The 16,795-nt window shown below is 38.6% G+C and overlaps 1 protein-coding gene across 2 annotated transcripts in view; it reads left to right on the top strand.

The window, feature by feature from the left end:
* shroom4 (shroom family member 4) overlaps nt 1–16,795 on the top strand; it is a 68,049-nt gene that overhangs the window by 20,339 nt on the left and 30,915 nt on the right. For both annotated transcript variants that reach the window (XM_023346322.1, XM_023346323.1), the window contains exon 2: nt 4,419–4,570. In XM_023346322.1, coding sequence (XP_023202090.1) covers nt 4,419–4,570 — 152 coding nt within the window. The remainder of the gene's footprint in view (nt 1–4,418; nt 4,571–16,795) is intronic.

Below are 16,795 nucleotides of genomic sequence, written 5' to 3'. Positions count from 1 at the left end.
TGGGGGGTTGCTGTAGGGGTTATTAATGACATATGAATGAAAGCACATGTTGTTGGGTACGGTTAATGTGTATCTTTGGCTGTAGCTTAAAAACTAACACTTGTCCGATTCAGATCTGTATTCATTTCCAAAAGGGCAATTCATTTTTACAGCAAGTCATAGTAAAAACAACAACACACCGACAATTAATATTTAATTAGAGGGCATGGCACTAAACTCTACTGCTTCAAACGATGGAGGTTAAAAACACAGAACCTGTCATTCTAACAGTGCTGGTAAGACTAAAAAGTGAGCAGTAGGTAATGCAATAAATACATAATATTTAAAATGTTAAATCCCTCACTTTGAGACAGCAACACACACAACTGTTTCCATCAACTACAGTTATTTAGCCATTTCGTCCTTTCCTCATTGATTCGTTCAAACATGGTTGAAAATCATTGCAATGTTACTTGAAAGTTTGAGGAATATTTTATAAATCTTCAAGAAATCTTTAAAGTGTACCAGGTGTGTGTCTCGATCCACAAGGAGGCGATAATTCACCTAGTTGCTAACTAGCATGGGGCTTTTCAAGGCCAGGTTGAGTTTTACAAAACCATCGTAGAAAACTGGAACTGAACGGTCATCTGTCTCCGTTGTTTACAGTTCGCTAGGAAACAATTACAAAGTGGAAACTTTGGCCATTGCTGAGCAAAGACAATGTGTGTGTGTGTGTGTGTGTGTGTGTGTGTGTGCGTGTGTGTGTGTGTGTGGGTGTGTGTGCGTGTGTGGGGGTGCATGTGTTTGTGTGTGAAATAGGGGGTTGGGGAGTCTACTAGAGCTGACTGAAAGGAAAGAATCATAATTGTGATTATTTTGGTCAATACTGTCATTAACATTGTGCATTTCATTCACCTAAGCAACAAATTTGTATCTGTTCCAAATTGGTGTCGACTCTTTGTTTTGATATGACTCTTTGATGATGGCACTTTAAAGTTAATTGAGCATGAACTAAGGTGCTTCACTCACTTTGCTGAACTTTGCTTCAAGTGTAAGGCTTTTAAAGACTGGAGTTTCAGCTACACTCAGTTTATTCCTACAATTATTCTTAGTTTTACCTAATTCTGTGACTTGTTTAGACATGCTGTTTTCAGTCTAATTGTTTACTAAATGAGGTTTTTTTTTTCTTTTCTTGATCAGCATTTAGTGAAATAAATAAACACATTGTAAAAATGTGATTGTCGTTCAAAATATTTTTAAAAAGATGTTTGTGATCTTAAAAAATGTTGTAAACATTTAGTGGCCAATGTTTACAACATTCAGCCAGGAAATGGGCAAAGAGAGGTGGATAGGACTGTCATTTTAGTAGAAATATTGATATTTTAGCAATATTTTTGCTTGAAACGCCTTTCTGTGCCCTTACCATTCTAACTCAGGAACTTGCATATTTAAAGATTTGAGCAGTAAATTCAGATTTTGCTTTGCAAATGTTTTCCCACACCTTGAACTTTTCAACATTTCGCCAGGTTTTAGCTAAACTTTGATTCATGTTATCAAGATTTTATTTGACAGACCAACAGAAAGCAATGCATAGTTCTGAAACTGAAGGGCGATGATGATTTCCAACTTCTTTCAAAGAAAATTAAGATCCGGTGCAACCAACCGCCTTCTCGACTCACCTTTTGCACCTTCTGAGTATCAAGACACATTCCTGGATCCGTGAGAAAGGAGTGTCCAGTTCTGGAAAGTTAGATCAACACATTTCACATTTCTTCCCCCTCTCTCTCTTTTTTTAATCTAAGACTCCTACGTTAAATCTTTTTTTTATTACATGTGCCACCCACATGACCAGGAATCTCAGGAAAAAGAGATCTCGGTGGGGTCTTCCTGGGTGAAGTAAAGGGCAAACAAGTAAATGGAAAAAAACAATGACGGCTCATTTTCCAGGACCCCACACCGCGTTCCGGCAAAACCTTAAAAAGCAGGCCTTTTGTGTGATGCAAGAAGCTTACGTTTTAGCTGCCAGAGTTAATTTTATTTACCGGCAACAACTTTAAACCTCACTCTGTTGGAAGTCGGGCCTTGGTTTTCTGTCTGGAGGTGTTTGTTGTCGAGCGGCAGCAGCGGCTAACAACTTCCATCCCCTCCAGAGAACGGGGTTTTGGTTAATGACCTCATCAGCTCGCACGTAGCAACATACGCGCCATAATCAACTCTATTATTACCACTCTCTAATTATGCCCCACATGTCTGCATGCTGGGGTTGAGTATATAAAATCCACAGGTGTGTGTGTGTGTGTGTGTCGGACAAATTACAGCTCGTTCCCCTGAGGTCGTCTCCTCCCTTCCTTCTTTCTTCTCTGCCGTTTCCTCTGCCTTCTCTGAATCATTTGTTTGAGCCTTGATACCTTCTGGTGCCAGTTTTACCTTCAGCTCATTCTGCCTCACCTTCGTGTGCCTCCATCCCCCCCCCCCCATGGTTTCGTTTCCGTGGGAAACCGATGGATTATTTTCAGAGCTTTACGGTACATTGATAGTTTTAGCAGGACCGGGAACTGACCCCCTCCTGTGTATTTTGTAATCTTCCACCAACAGAGTTTATTTCGTTGGTGCTACATCTGTTGCATTTCTGCATAATGAAAGGTCATTTTATCGCTCTGGTGTTTTGAGGGTAAGAGTGTGTGTGTGTGAACAATATTCCACATTATGAGCAGCGATAAACAGTCGCCCGCTGAAGCCCCTTTTGGCCTCTGGTTTGTTTTTAGAGTGAAAAGCTCATTAGAAACAAGTGAAAATAAACACTGTCGAATGCCTTCGACTCAGCCGGTGCCTTTCTTGTGTGTCTGTAGCTTTAAAAAAAAAAAAAAGTGACTGGAAAGGGTTCAAAAACAAACGGATTAGAGTGCTTTTTATGCCGCTATGTTTCTTTCTAACTTTGTTTGTCGTTGCTGTCCTCAGTTATAAACATGTTTTTTGTTTATTCCATTTTAATAATAACCATACACACTCTTTTGCAAAAATGAATGAAAACCTTATTTTTAAGTGATACAGATTTCTCAAGTGTTTAGAAACTTCTGTGAAAATACCAGTGCTGTCGGGTTTTAACTTTTGTACTCCATATTGAGCACAAGTGTTATTGTGCTACTGTTTTATTTTCACTATTTCAACTATATTCAGTCGTAATCAACAAGACATATCAAAACAGAGAGAAAATATTTGTTGCTGGAATGTCGTTGGAATAAGCGCAATGTAGTGTTGATAAAAATAGAGTGTTGCGTTTCTGCATTTTAAAGCTGCTTTAGTTTTTAATTTTTCAATACAAAGCCTTGATTTTGACAAAGAAACGGATTCGGACTCAGTATTAGAAAATTCTCCTTCATTATTGGTATTCATTGGTAGCAAGGTGTTCGTACATCCTTAAAAGTCTTAAATTCTTGGAACAGAAACAAGTTGACCTTAAATACTTTAATCACAGGTCTTAAATGTTGTGGTGGGACTATTTAATTTAACATATTCTATGTAGTGTTCGTTTTTCTCACAGGACTTTACTGTTGTGCCAAAATTTGAGTCACAAATACATTTTCACTGCGTTCTTTGATTCAAGGTGGTTGCAGTAACTAGCTGCTAACATTCATTGCTAGCTAGCTTGAAAAGGTGCAAATTTATCATCAGTTGCTCATGTTAGACATTGGGTCACTTCTGTCACCAAGCCACATAATTTCCTTATTTGTGATTTTCTTTTGTGTGTTTCTGTCTTCAATCCTATTAACAATGGTGTTTAAAAAGTCTTATATTTGAGTTGGTGCAACCTGCAGAAAACCTAATGGGGACATTTCTAAATGTTTCTTAAAGTGAGTAAAACATTTTGTGGCTGCAGTTTGTATCTTCAGCTTTTTAGTGTCGTACTTGTTGAGTTTTTGTTCGCCTGTTGAATCTTCCTCCTTGTATTTGTTTTTAGTTTCACCGTCTGTCTGGGATTCTGTCTTTCTGGATTTTGTTCAGTATCTCTTGTTGTGTGTGATTTATGTCTGAATTTAGCCTTGCCTCACACTGCAACACACCCATCTTTTTTTAATTATTTTTTTTACTTAAAACCAGTCTAAATCATCCCAGTAATGCATTAACAATTCAGCCCTCACCACTGAGCCAAACACACACAGAGCTTGTTACGGGGGAATGAGACAGGGTTTGTGGGATGTTTTGAGTTGGGTTGTTTTGGAGATGCTCTCCGGGGCAAGGTTGCCATGGGGACGGAAACAGTTTAACTAAAAATGTCTCCAAAAACAGGTTTTAAAGGAGTCGTCCTGACTGCGCCATGGGATTGTTGAAGGGATTTATTATTTATTTATTTTCTTCTTCTTTTCTTTGTGTGAATGTGCCCTTGTTAGTCTTCCAGCTAATTTTTCCTCATCCGAACCGAATCTCATCTTTGCCTTCAGATCGAGGATGGAGGGAAGGCTGCGCACTGCAAGAGGCTGAAGGTCGGAGATGAGCTCATCAACATTAACGGCTCCGCCCTTTACGGCAGCCGACAGGAAGCCCTCATCCTCATCAAGGGGTCGTACAGGATACTGAAGCTCACAGTGAGGAGGTAAACACGCATTCAGGAGCGTTATTCTAGCTGTCTAAAAGGGAGTTTTTGGCTAACAGAATAGATGTGCCACAGTCGCTTTTCTTCTTCTTTTGTGTTGACGTTGACTCACAGCGGTGGGAAAGGAAGGAGGTACATGATTGTCTGCTTCCTGTTAGGATTCTGTTTACCTGACACATTTAAAGGAAATCTTAATAGATATTGTGTCAAGTCTGTTACTAACAAAACACGTAATGTCGGCTGGGACTCTGTGGTCAAACATTTTACGCGGTGCTCTACGGTTTCCTCTTCAGTCCTACAGGTGGCGACGTTGGACTTGTTTGCTAACTGCTAATTTGCAAAGATAAATTTCTGTGACTTTTCCTGACCTCGACCCAATAGAACAGTTTTGGAATGAGCTGAGAGTCAGATCCTCTCATCCAGCATCAGCATGTTATGGCAAAAATAAAGCTTTAAAGTTTTCAAAACTTTGATATACAAAAATTTGAAAAAGGTGCCACACAATCTGAAAAAAACAAACAAACATTGCAACAACCTGGAAGGACTGCTCAATAATAAAATACCAGCTACTGTAAATGTTTACAACCTGCTAAACTAAACAGTAGTGAGGAGTAATTAACACCGAAACATCATCTTTAGCTAATCCTAGTTCAACTAACTAAAACTAAACCCTGTAGCCTGAGGCTGGAAAAAGCTGAACCTATAAGTATATGAACTTTTCTTATTATGGGGGGAAAAACATCTGCATCGATTTAAACCTTGTTTAGCACAGTTATTAAGATTCTCAGTGATGCACAGTAATGTAGCTAACGCGTTACTTAGTAACGCGTTAGCTATTTCATATCCAGTAAAAATCCTTCTTAGTTTTCCAGACAATAGTGGACCACACAAAAACATGCACAAACTACTAACGTTTTTTTTTTTGTACTGTAACCATTAAAAAATCTCCCCTTCAGTTCAACCTTATAAGTGGAGACACATTGTTGATGTTACCATTATAAAATAGTTTACAATTAAGTATTGGCAAAGATCAATGTAATTTTCACAGCGTTGCTGTTAGCAGCTGCTAAAAGTAACTAAAAAAGTTACTTTTAATGTAACTTAGTTACTTTCCAAATCAAGTAGTCAGTAATTTAACTGAGTTACCTTTTCAAGGAGCAATCAGTAATCCGATTAAAGTTACTTTTTCAAAGTAACTATGCCATCACTGGTGATGCATATCAATTTCTCCGATAAATGAAATCCTTGATTTAAGCTTCAACTTTTAAACGTCATGGCCGGCGAGTCGTTTAGGGTCTGTTGGATTTTCCAATTCATAGTAAGTTTGCTAACAAGTTTGCTTGATGCAGGACGTGAAAGTGTGTTTTCCCACTTCTCACATATTGAGCCTCTGTTAATATTTTTGGCTCTGGAAGAGAAACGAACAGCAGGAGCATTTCCACACTCTGAATATATATATATAAAACTCCAGTTGGCATCTCAGCCTCTGATTAGAGGATGTGGGTAAAACCGCCATCGCCGATCTGAGGTCGCGTAACAACATTTCCACATTTACAACCGCAGGTTTTAGATGAGCAGGAGGAGATTTTTTTTACCTCTTCCAACAGCCGAGAAGTTGAATCAGCGTTGAGAAATGTTTGAACAAATGTAGCTTTAAGGCAGATGCAGCCTAATGCGTTTCAACGTGTAGAAGGATTTCTAGAAAAATGCTTGAAAAACGGTGGGCATTGCTTTAAAATAGAGTGAGAAAGTTGGCCAAAATATACAGCGAAAGCAAGAAACGTGAAGAAGACGTAAAAAGAAAGTGGGTTAACAAACTAAACTGGCTCCTAAACTTTAAATTATGGTGATATTATTTAAATATTTCCTTACTCTTTGAACATTTCTGCATCAGGTTTTCATCACTTAAAATGTTGGAAACAGAAGCGAACCATGGAGCCTTTGTCCTGATTGAAATTCAGCGCCGTGTGTAAACACATCGTCCCTCTGAAGAGAGAGGAGAAAATCCCACCTGGATTAGGTCGCATACGTGGTGTAAAAGATTTGATAGATTTTTCAGACAGCCGCTTGGAAGCGACGTCTCTTGATCTGGAATCGGCTACGGCGTCTGCAGGGAGGTTTGTTCTGTCGAAGCAGCAGCCACACCAATCTCAAATGATAAGAATCCGCAGGATGAATAATTTGTGGCGATTTAGACGGGCTGGCCAGTAAACAGACAGAAATGAGCCTGAGGAATGCTACTAGTTATGATGAGAATGTCACTCTGTCACTCCTCTGTGTGTCACAGTCTGGTATGGAGACTGTAGGGGACTTTCCTGCTGCTGGGGTGCATGAATGTGATTCATATTTAGTCAACGTTACAACTCCAAACATCGTGTTTTATTGGAGTTTATGTGACAGAGCAACACAGAATAGTGAGTAATTGTGAGTTTGAAGATAAATTATCTACCGTGTTGTCAAGTCTTGCCACTGACCTGGACTTTGACTACACCATTTTAACATCCTGCAGCTCCTGCAAAGTTACCAGGACTCCAAGATGATTAACGCTCCCCAGGCAGTTTTTGCTAAAGAATGACTGTTTTAAAATGTAGCGGTAAAAAAAAATGTTTTTCTTGCAATGTACGCATGATTTTTCACAAAGAGTGACACTAACAGCATGATGACGATTCTTTTTGATAAAGTAGCATGTTTTTCGGTTGCGAAGTATTTGCTTTTTGACATTATTACTTTGTGTAATAGTTTGATTCTCTTTATTTTAAAGCCTAAAAACAAAAATGCTTTTTTTTTTTCATTCAAAGAAATACTGTGGCAGATTTGGTTAAAATGAGATACTTTGTTTTGTGTAGCTTTTCTTTAATCAACACACTGATGGGAACTTAGCAACTTTCTTCACAATATTTTGTGACTTTTCAGTAGGGATGCACAATATATCGGCACTAACATCGATATCGGCCGATATAGTCATTTTTATTTATCGATCTGAAAAATAAAACTGGATCGATTTTAACAACAGACATTAATTTCCATCTTGTTGCCTTTTGTGTCTGGAAGCAGACATAGGAGGTTGGTCATGTGTTACTTGAATTCAGTGGTGGTTGTTTTTTCAAGGAGGATAGTGAAATATATTATTTATAATATATACAATATCAGTATATACTGACTATCGCCCATAAGAGCAATATTTATATTGCATATCAATATTGGCCGACATTTTCATACCGGTGCATCCTTACTTTTCAGACAAAAAAGTGATACTGGACAAAATAGATTTTTGATTTTTAAAGATTGGTGATCGGTCAGAAAACTGCCGTCGGTGCGCTCCTACAAATAACCAAATCTTAATTAGTAATTAGCAGGCCATGCCTGTCACAATAATGAATAGTTTTTTCGCATGCTGAATTAAAATGAACTCAATGATTTCCTTTTACATTATTTACCTTTTTCTCTCCCTCTTTATGAAAAAAACTGGATGAAAAAAAACTTCATTCTGGTGCTTTGGTCTCAACTAGCCCGTTTCTTTCTTTCTTTTTTTCTGTTTTGTTCATTTCTTTTGGACATTTAAAATATCATCCAGTTTATTAGACTTTAAAGTTTGTCAAAGTTAGGGAATTCTTGCGTTATTGTGCCATTACCATAACATTACTTGAAAATGGTCTCAAAAGAACAAATGTTATCGCAATAACTTCTGGGACAATTTATCGTCCGGCAAAATTTGCTATCGTGCCTATCGTGTAGGGCAAACTGCATTGCACTTTGACCTCAGTTTTTTCACAAGTTGTATCATAGCGTGTCTCTGTCTGGCTCTGAGTCGTCACCATAGCAACAGGAAGCCTCCAGGACGGTGACGTGGGAGTTTTTAGGCCAGACAGCAAAACAAGCGGCTCGTTGAGCGATGATGAAACGCTCACATGGTGAACTCCTGGCTCTCGTATAGTTTTAACAGTGGAAAAGGCTCCTGAGTCACAAACCAGAGCTCATTACCGTCTGTTTTAATGACACGGGGGGAGAGGAGGGCATCCATGTTGGAACAAGGATGGCCTGTGAATGTATGGAGCTCCATGTTTCTTAACGGGACTTTATAAGAAATGTGAAAAGATATGAGGAGGTATGAGGTGGGTAAGGCAATGCATAAGTGGAATAAGATACGATACTGTAATCAGTATCGTATCTATATGCCCATTTGAAACTTTATACACACGAGTCATTTTGCTTCTTCGCCATTAGAGGGTGTTATTTATTGAGGTTCTTAACATCCTTTATACTCAGTGTCTGATCTGCATTTTACACACGTGTTTTTATCAAGGATCTGTTGGTTTATGGCCACTTCCATTTCAAATGACCAAAGCTTTGATTGAAAGCAGCTTTACGGTTCTGTTTTCAGGCTCTCTGTGGATTTGTTGTGGAGCCTTCAGGAAATTAGCCAGTAATGGCCTTCCTTGTACTCCGTTTTACAGCTCGCTCCTGAATAAATGGCCTTTTCAGCTGATGGAGCGGGCAAGAAAAAAAAAAGCAGATTTAATTATATGATGTAAATGCAGAGGAAGGAAATGTGGAGCTGGCAAAGAGATGGAATTTAAAAAGAGAAGACAAAAAAAATCTGCTTTTGTGTAAGGTTTCTGCTTCACGTGAGTCGGAGGCAGATCTGTGACTCAAAGTGGATTGGTAGAGTTACTAGTTAAAGTTACTGTACTCCTCTAACTTTTCAGATTTTGTCAGGTTACAACCACAAACTTTAAAGTGTTTCTTTTATTTAACAGCACAAAGTGGTATGTAACTGAAAACTGGGAGGAAAGTAATACTGTTTTCCCTTTTCTTAAATAAATTAAATATGAAAGTTGAGTGTTGAATTAATATTCGGTCTCCTCTAAGGCTCCATTGGAGAAACATTTTGCTGCATTTGAACCAGATTAATTTAAAACTATTCCACTTGAGGATACATACATAGCTGCAAAATGTATATTTTTTTGTTGAGTTTAATGTTAAGTTTTGCTCTGAATATGTTGTTCTTTCATAAGATTTTGTTTTTTTGAGTCGGTGCAAGGTTTCCCTCAGCAAACCTGCTAAGCCCGGAGGTTGGCAGTCATTCATTCATCCAGCGGCCTGTCATGTTTTTGAGTTAAAAAATGTTTACATTTACAGGAAATCTGAAAATATCACTTGACAGCAATGTGTTATTGAAAGATTGAAAGAATAATAGCTGATCACCAGCTATTAAGTCTTAAAAAGAACCTGGCGGGGGCATAAGTAAAGCCTGGTGGCCCGCCAGGCTTATCATACACCAGGGAAAACCCTGCAATGTATTCCAGTTAACAATTACTAAATCAATTGTGATTATTCCAATAATCAATTAATCATAATTATTCCAATTATTCACTTCAGTCCTATTTGAAATCCAATAAAAACACATAGAAGTTTGACTTTAAAACGACAAGAAATCATGTAAAAACATCAGGAGTATTTTCATGATCGCTGTATTAAAGGGCAAACTATCTGCAAGTTTTATTACAGGCTTTGTCATTGTTCAGGACATTATTAAGTCTCAAAATGACATCCCATCATGCCACTTGCAGGCTGCCCTCCTTTCTCAACAGCATTGTTCGCTTTTTAAACAAAAAGTAATTTAGCGCTGACTTACTGTACCGTTCTGTAATTCTCAGGCCAAAGGAAGGCCTGCAGGCTAAATCTGGCTAGCCGCAGGAATTTACTGGCCTCCGCAGCAGTTCAGCGCCGGGTGAGACGGCATTATGTTTTGGTCAGTTTTCCTTTTTTATTTCTCTACTGATGCTTTATTGGCATTTTAACAAGGCAGCTAAGGAGTAAAGAGAAGCCACACTGGTGTTAACCGGCCTCGTATTTCAGGCAGACCCTTCTTTTAGAGAATGTTGTGAAACCTAACAAACAAGCCGCAAGGAATACAAAAACATTACTATTTTAGAGTGAAAGCTTCGAGAGCTCAATGGACTCCAAAGTTTCCTTTTTTTTCACCAGCAGAAAAGTAAACGTTAGATATATACAATTCAGTTCAGATTCTTTATTTGTTTTTTATTTATAAGCTAAAGGAGCAGTGATTTATACTCTAACAATAACATTCAGCTTTAGATTTTTAAAAAATGGTAGGGAATGGATAGAGAATCAGTCATCATCTTTTTTTTTTCAAATTTTGTTTTTATTGAGTAATCTTTACACTAATAATAGAATGGATAATATAAGTAAATCTCTATACTGTATATTAGAACTGTACTATCAGTCAGTATATCTATTGCTTGAAATTAGAGCTGCAATAATATTTATTTTAGTAATCAATTATTCTGACAATTAATCGGATGAAGAAATTGGTACATTTTGCAGATTTGTCATTTAACCACTTCAGCATTTTTATGCAATATTAAACATACATAAAAAATACAAGTAAACAAATAATTCAATTCCTTTGAATGAGAAAATAAACCCCGAAAAAGGGAATGTCTTTTGAATATAGTAATGCCCACCGTAGTACTTTTCCAATGGAATATTTTCAGATATTTTTTTTTTCTGATGTATATCTGTAAGGGGAAAAAATCTTTGGTGGTTTTTGTTCTCCCGACCTGGAAATGTTCCTTCCTCAGTTCTTCCTGTTTTCTGAGACCCTTTGTTAGATCTGTTGTCTATGTCTCTCTCGGTGTGTGTGTGTGTGTGTGTGTGTGTGTGTGTGTGTGTGTGTGTGGGCGTGTGTGTGTCTGTTAGCTACTCCATTTGGGCAGCTATAAACACTGCAAAGGGGCATTCTCCAGCAAATGTGTCATTTCCTGTTCCTCCCAAAGTTTTCCCCCAGTACTTCCTGTCCAGCTAATGTGAGCTAAAGTGCTGAAGAAATGCGTTTTGTGTGAAAAAAAGCAGCTTTCATAGGAAGGGAACAAAAGACTAAACAGTTTGTTTACGGCTGCTGATCTGAATAGGAAGCTGCTCCTTTTAACTTGCAGGTGTGTATAACATGAAGGCTGGAAAGGCAGACGTTTAAATAGTTTCTTATCAGTAGTTGCTCATTTTAGCTTGAATGCTTTGGGTTTGTCAAACTGCTTCTTCTTTTACATCTCTTAGGCATTTCTAGACTCCTAAATTTGAAACATAAACCAGTAAGAGGCATATCAGACAACATACCAGAAAAAAGAAGCACATTTGTAACTTTATTTGTATGTAGCTTACTAGAGACAAAATTTCTCAATTTGTTTCAATTTGTTTTGCTGACTCTGTGGCAAATACCAAGAATAACCCATTTTGACTGAAAATGTTATTAAAGTAGCTAACAAAGTATTTTCCAAGGAGCTGTTATTGGTCAACTCTGTCACATGTTTGCTGTTTCTTCAATAAGTGACTGACAGACATAGCTCATCTGCAAAGGTTTTGGTCCTGGACTTGTCCATGTTGCTACACTGGGCATAAAATTGGTGAAAAAGCAACGGAAGTCCAAAGGAAACAAAACAAAAACAAAAAGCTGGGGAATGCTGAACAAAAGCACCTACAACGAATACAAGACGGTCTGGATGCCTTGAAAATCCTATCTGCAATAGATCATTATTTATCAGAGGCATCGTCACACTGTGTGTAAGAGAGAGAACAGTCAATGTTATACATCTCTGCAGTTTGACATGAATCCCTTTTAAAAAGAAAAACGACATGTTTGTAGAGACGACTTCACAGTCTATTAGCATGTTTAGCATTGCTAGCTGTAGATGGAAGTTCTTGTGTAGTTAGCATATGGACTAGAGGTATCAAAGATCATGAAACCAGAGAGAACATCTACTATCTCCCGTAAAAAATAAATGTATTGATTGTTTTACTTTAACTCCAAAAAGAGCTAATCCCAGCCACAAGCACTGGATAAAAGGCAGGAACCATCCCAGTCTGACCCAGGCTGGAGTTACGTGGCAACACAACGTTCTCACAGTGGCAGCAGAAGTCTGCATGCAGAAATCAAAATTGTAATTACAAGAGGGATGATATTATGTTTGTCATGGCAGCATAAACTGCTGTTTATGACAAAGCTCTTTGATCTCAGCTCACTCTTTGATCCCCGCACCACATTAGCTAAATGTTGGCTTTAGCCGAAGCCCGAACGAGGGAGAGGAAGAGCACATGAAAGGATGGAAATGGGGAAACGTGGTAGAAAAACAAAGGAGCTAGCACGTGGAATTCTCTTAGCCATTACAGTGATAAAATATTGACATGTTTTGACTCGCCTCCTTCCTCAGAAATGGGCACAAACACTTTTACTTTTATCTTTTTGGAACTGAATGGAGGCTGGGATTTGTGGATGAACAAAATAAATATTTACTTCAGTTTCCCGACAATTTTCAGACCTGAAAACAACAGAAGTACATACAAGACATGGTTGTAAAACATGACAGTGGGAACCTAATGAGTCTTGAGGTGTTTTCACACCGGAGATGCCTAGCACTTTTAAAGCTCAAGCTACATTAGCTCATTTATGGCATGAAAATGATGAGAACTCAAAACAGACACAGCTACCAGGTTACTTTACCAACTAAAAGTGACTAGTAAAATGACAGGTCACTGTTGTTTCTCGACTGTGTGTTGTAGTTACAGGTGTGCTATAATGTCTCCACATAGACCTCAGAAAGTACAAAGCTGCACCTCCTATCACCTAAAGAACATTTCCATGACTGAGGGACTAATGTCGCAGCAAGATCTAGACAAATTCATCCATGTGTTTATGTTTAGTCGCATTGATTACTAAAACTTAGATGATAGAGCACATCACCCCATTTCTTAAGTCCTTCCACTGGCTCCCGGTTGCTCAGAGAATATACTTCAAAATACTTCTGTTAAGTTTATAAATCACAGAGCGCAACAAAACACATTAAAGATCTGCTGCTGTGGTATCAACTTTCCAGACTTCTCAAGTCTTCTGGCCTTTGACTATTTGTAAATGGAAAACTAGTCAACATATTTGCTTGATGATTTTGAATGATGACATTTGACAAAATTCAGTGTTTGGTGACTGCGTGATGTTTTTATGGTGTAAAACATTTCGAACGGCCGCGTTGCTGAAAATGTTGCCTCGCAAACAACCTTGACCTCACTTTACCTCCCACATGTTCAGAAAGTCAGGACCTCACCGAGTGGGATCCAGCTGATACCAGGCTGCCATCTGCTGGCTTCCCTACAGCTGGTCTTTCACTTTAAATCTTAATAATTGAACCCATAAGAAGCGAAAAAGGATGTAGCTGGGGTCCATATAATCAGTGTTATCGGTAACAGTGAAGTCCGATCAGAACATCAAACTCCTGAATCACTCCTTGAAGGTAAGCCCTCTGGGCTCTGATCCCATCCGCCGCTCGGCTTCACAGTTTGTGCTCATTTGAAACGCTTGTTTTTATCTGTTCCTCCCAAACTTCAATCTCTGACTGCCCAGTGCTTCTGCCTCTGAACGCTGACTCACTCTTTTCTTCTTCTTGTTTCCTTCTTGTTTGTTTGTTTTCGTTTGTTTTTCTCGTTACTAAATTGCTTGGGACTGTCAGGAGCTTTTTTGGCAGTAGACACAACACACACCGACACACACCCCTACACAAACATTCATCTAATTGGTTGGAATGTTATTGCAGAGAGATGGATGGGTAAAAAAAGCTCTCATGCACGCACCCCCACGCACACACACACATCCGTTGTTTGGGATTTTTGAACCACATGCTCCCTGGAGAATGGGGCATGCTGAGGTCTGCGGTGCCAAGAACCATGAAGCACAATAGTCTGCCCCCCATCACTCCTTCCCAAGCTGAACAATAGACATTCTTGGCATTCCCCAAGACCTCTTCCTCACACACTCACAAACACACACACGCATATACCTTTCTGGATCCGATTAGAGGCCCATCCGTAAACAATTTGGGCCGTGCAGTACATCAGAAGTAAAGTGGACTCTGAATGGACAAAGGCGTCTCTCTGCTTTCAATCATCACTTAATTTTGGCCGGGAAAATAATAAAAAAGATCTGATAAAGGTCTCTTTTTTTTTTTCTTCATTTAAATCTAATTCTGCTCATATTCTGATTTGTTAACAAACAGGCAAAAATGGGACTACTAGGTTGGAGGGAGCCTGGCTTAACTCAAACCTTATGCAGCCTGTCCAGCGCTTGAGATCGTCTTGATCAAAGCTACGGCCAAATTAAAACGATGAGAAGAAAAAGGAGTCTGCATCAAGATACCTGTTGGCCTAGGGGCAAAAGAATTACTAATCAGGAGTTAGCGTTTAAGACCGCTGTATTGCAGAGCTTAGTTTGGGCTTACTTGAACTCCTTTTTTATTCAGGAGGGTGCCATGTAAGCGGCATAACAAATTGTTTTTTATTAAAAATGCATCAAGAGACATCTCGTCTGTAACATCACAATACGCTTTGCAACTTTCACTTGTTGCAGCTGCTTGTACAAATCGTAAATTGTTTTAAGTGTTTTGCAGTGTGTGAGTTACCATGAAACCATGAAAGAGCAACACACATCAGCTACGTCAGACTGAAATACTCAGGGCTCTCAACAATACTGAATTAAAAACGTTCTGGCTCCAGTAACTGGTCTTCTTCCACTGTTGTAGCTGCTTTTTTATTTATTTTTGTTTTGATGGGGGGGAAAAACACTTAGAATAGACATGGAACAATTGTTTTTTTTAAATTGAAAAATGTGCATCTTTCTCATCATTATATGAAAAATGGCAAAAATGTCTTGCGATTGATTTCTGGTGAGAAAACTAATTTGTTAAAATACAGAAAAGGAACGCTAAGCTAACATATTTGTATTCTGATGGTAGCCTAAAGTCATTTAAACTGGAAGCATTTCTGCTCTTACGTTTTTTACAGACAGTTTTTAAGATCTGTTACTGTAGGAACAATGTGGGTCTTTTTTAGAACCAGGAACAACTGATTAGCATTGCAAAATCCCAAATAATATCTGGACTATGACTGCAAATTCATGTTTACTGCACAGTATCGTCTCTGCTGCCCAAATATTGAGTTGTTAGCATGTCATGATAGCCATCAGACCGTTTCATAGCAACAGTGTCGTCAGTCAAAAGGCATCTTAAGATTCATTGAAAGATCGACCGCTACTCAAGATCCTTTCTGCCCACAGCATCACACGACGACTCTTTGAAAATACTTGGATGATATTTTTTTATTAAATTTAATTAAATTCAACAACTAGTTTTCACATGTTCCTTTCATCGGTATAATCTGAGCTTTGGAGTGTCTACACATTCATAAAAGCAACATAACACTTATTCAGGATCAGATGAGTTATGTTGTGCTAGTGTCCCCCCCTCTTCTGTTGCTGCCCTGGGCATCTGCCTGTGTGGCTCGTATCCAAACCGGCCACTGATCATTACAATAAACCTACAGGAACCATTTGGTTCATTAATCATCTATCAAATATTTACAAATTTACTTTGGTATTTCTGTTAGCAAATAGACATATCTGTATTTAAGCTGCATGTATTTCACAGCTTAAATTGATGTTAACAATGATTGTTTCTTCTGCAGTTGAAGTAATGGAGTGAGTGTCTCCTCTTCCTTTGCGTGTGGTCTCCTACAGTTGAGCTGTCTCCTGAGGCCTGGTTTTTATTAACTGGCCCATTAAGCTGCGACTCCGAGATACATGACACCGCTGTCCCCCCAACACACACACACACCCCCGCACACGCACACACACGAACAGAGGCATTAACAAGCAGACAGTGCCGTCTCACGGCCCAAAATAAATTCCTAAAACTCCGTTTGGAGGTGAAGACATGAATCAAAATGTTGGCCTTGTTGTAACATTCATGTTGGTCATTTCCTCCAGTTCTTTAAGGTTTAAGGCTCAGTCTATCAGCAGCCACAGGAGTTTGTTTGAAAGATGAGCTCAAACAATTGTCATGGGACGTTTCAAGGTCTGGCACTTTTAAAACTTTAATTGAAGTGTATGAGAATGCAGTGATGAATAAAACAGAGTTTAGCCTCTTAATTGGATTTTAAATCGAAACTCCGGAATGGGAACATAATAAATAAACTCCATTTACATATGTTATGTTCATTTTAGCCATTGTCCATAGTGCATGTTTGGCTAGTGATGATTGAGAACTAATGCTTTGTATTTCCATGCTGATTTAGAAGAGAGCCTGAAGTACAAGAAATGAGAGGTATAGAAATGAGAAAAACATAAAAATAGGAAACACTTTACAAAATGTGATTTACCACCTCCTT

Source organism: Xiphophorus maculatus, chromosome 14 (assembly GCF_002775205.1).
Source record: "Xiphophorus maculatus strain JP 163 A chromosome 14, X_maculatus-5.0-male, whole genome shotgun sequence".
Taxonomy (NCBI): Eukaryota; Metazoa; Chordata; class Actinopteri; order Cyprinodontiformes; family Poeciliidae; genus Xiphophorus; species Xiphophorus maculatus.
The sequence above is the reverse complement of the archived record's forward strand: the minus strand, read 5'-3'. Positions and strand labels throughout refer to the sequence as shown.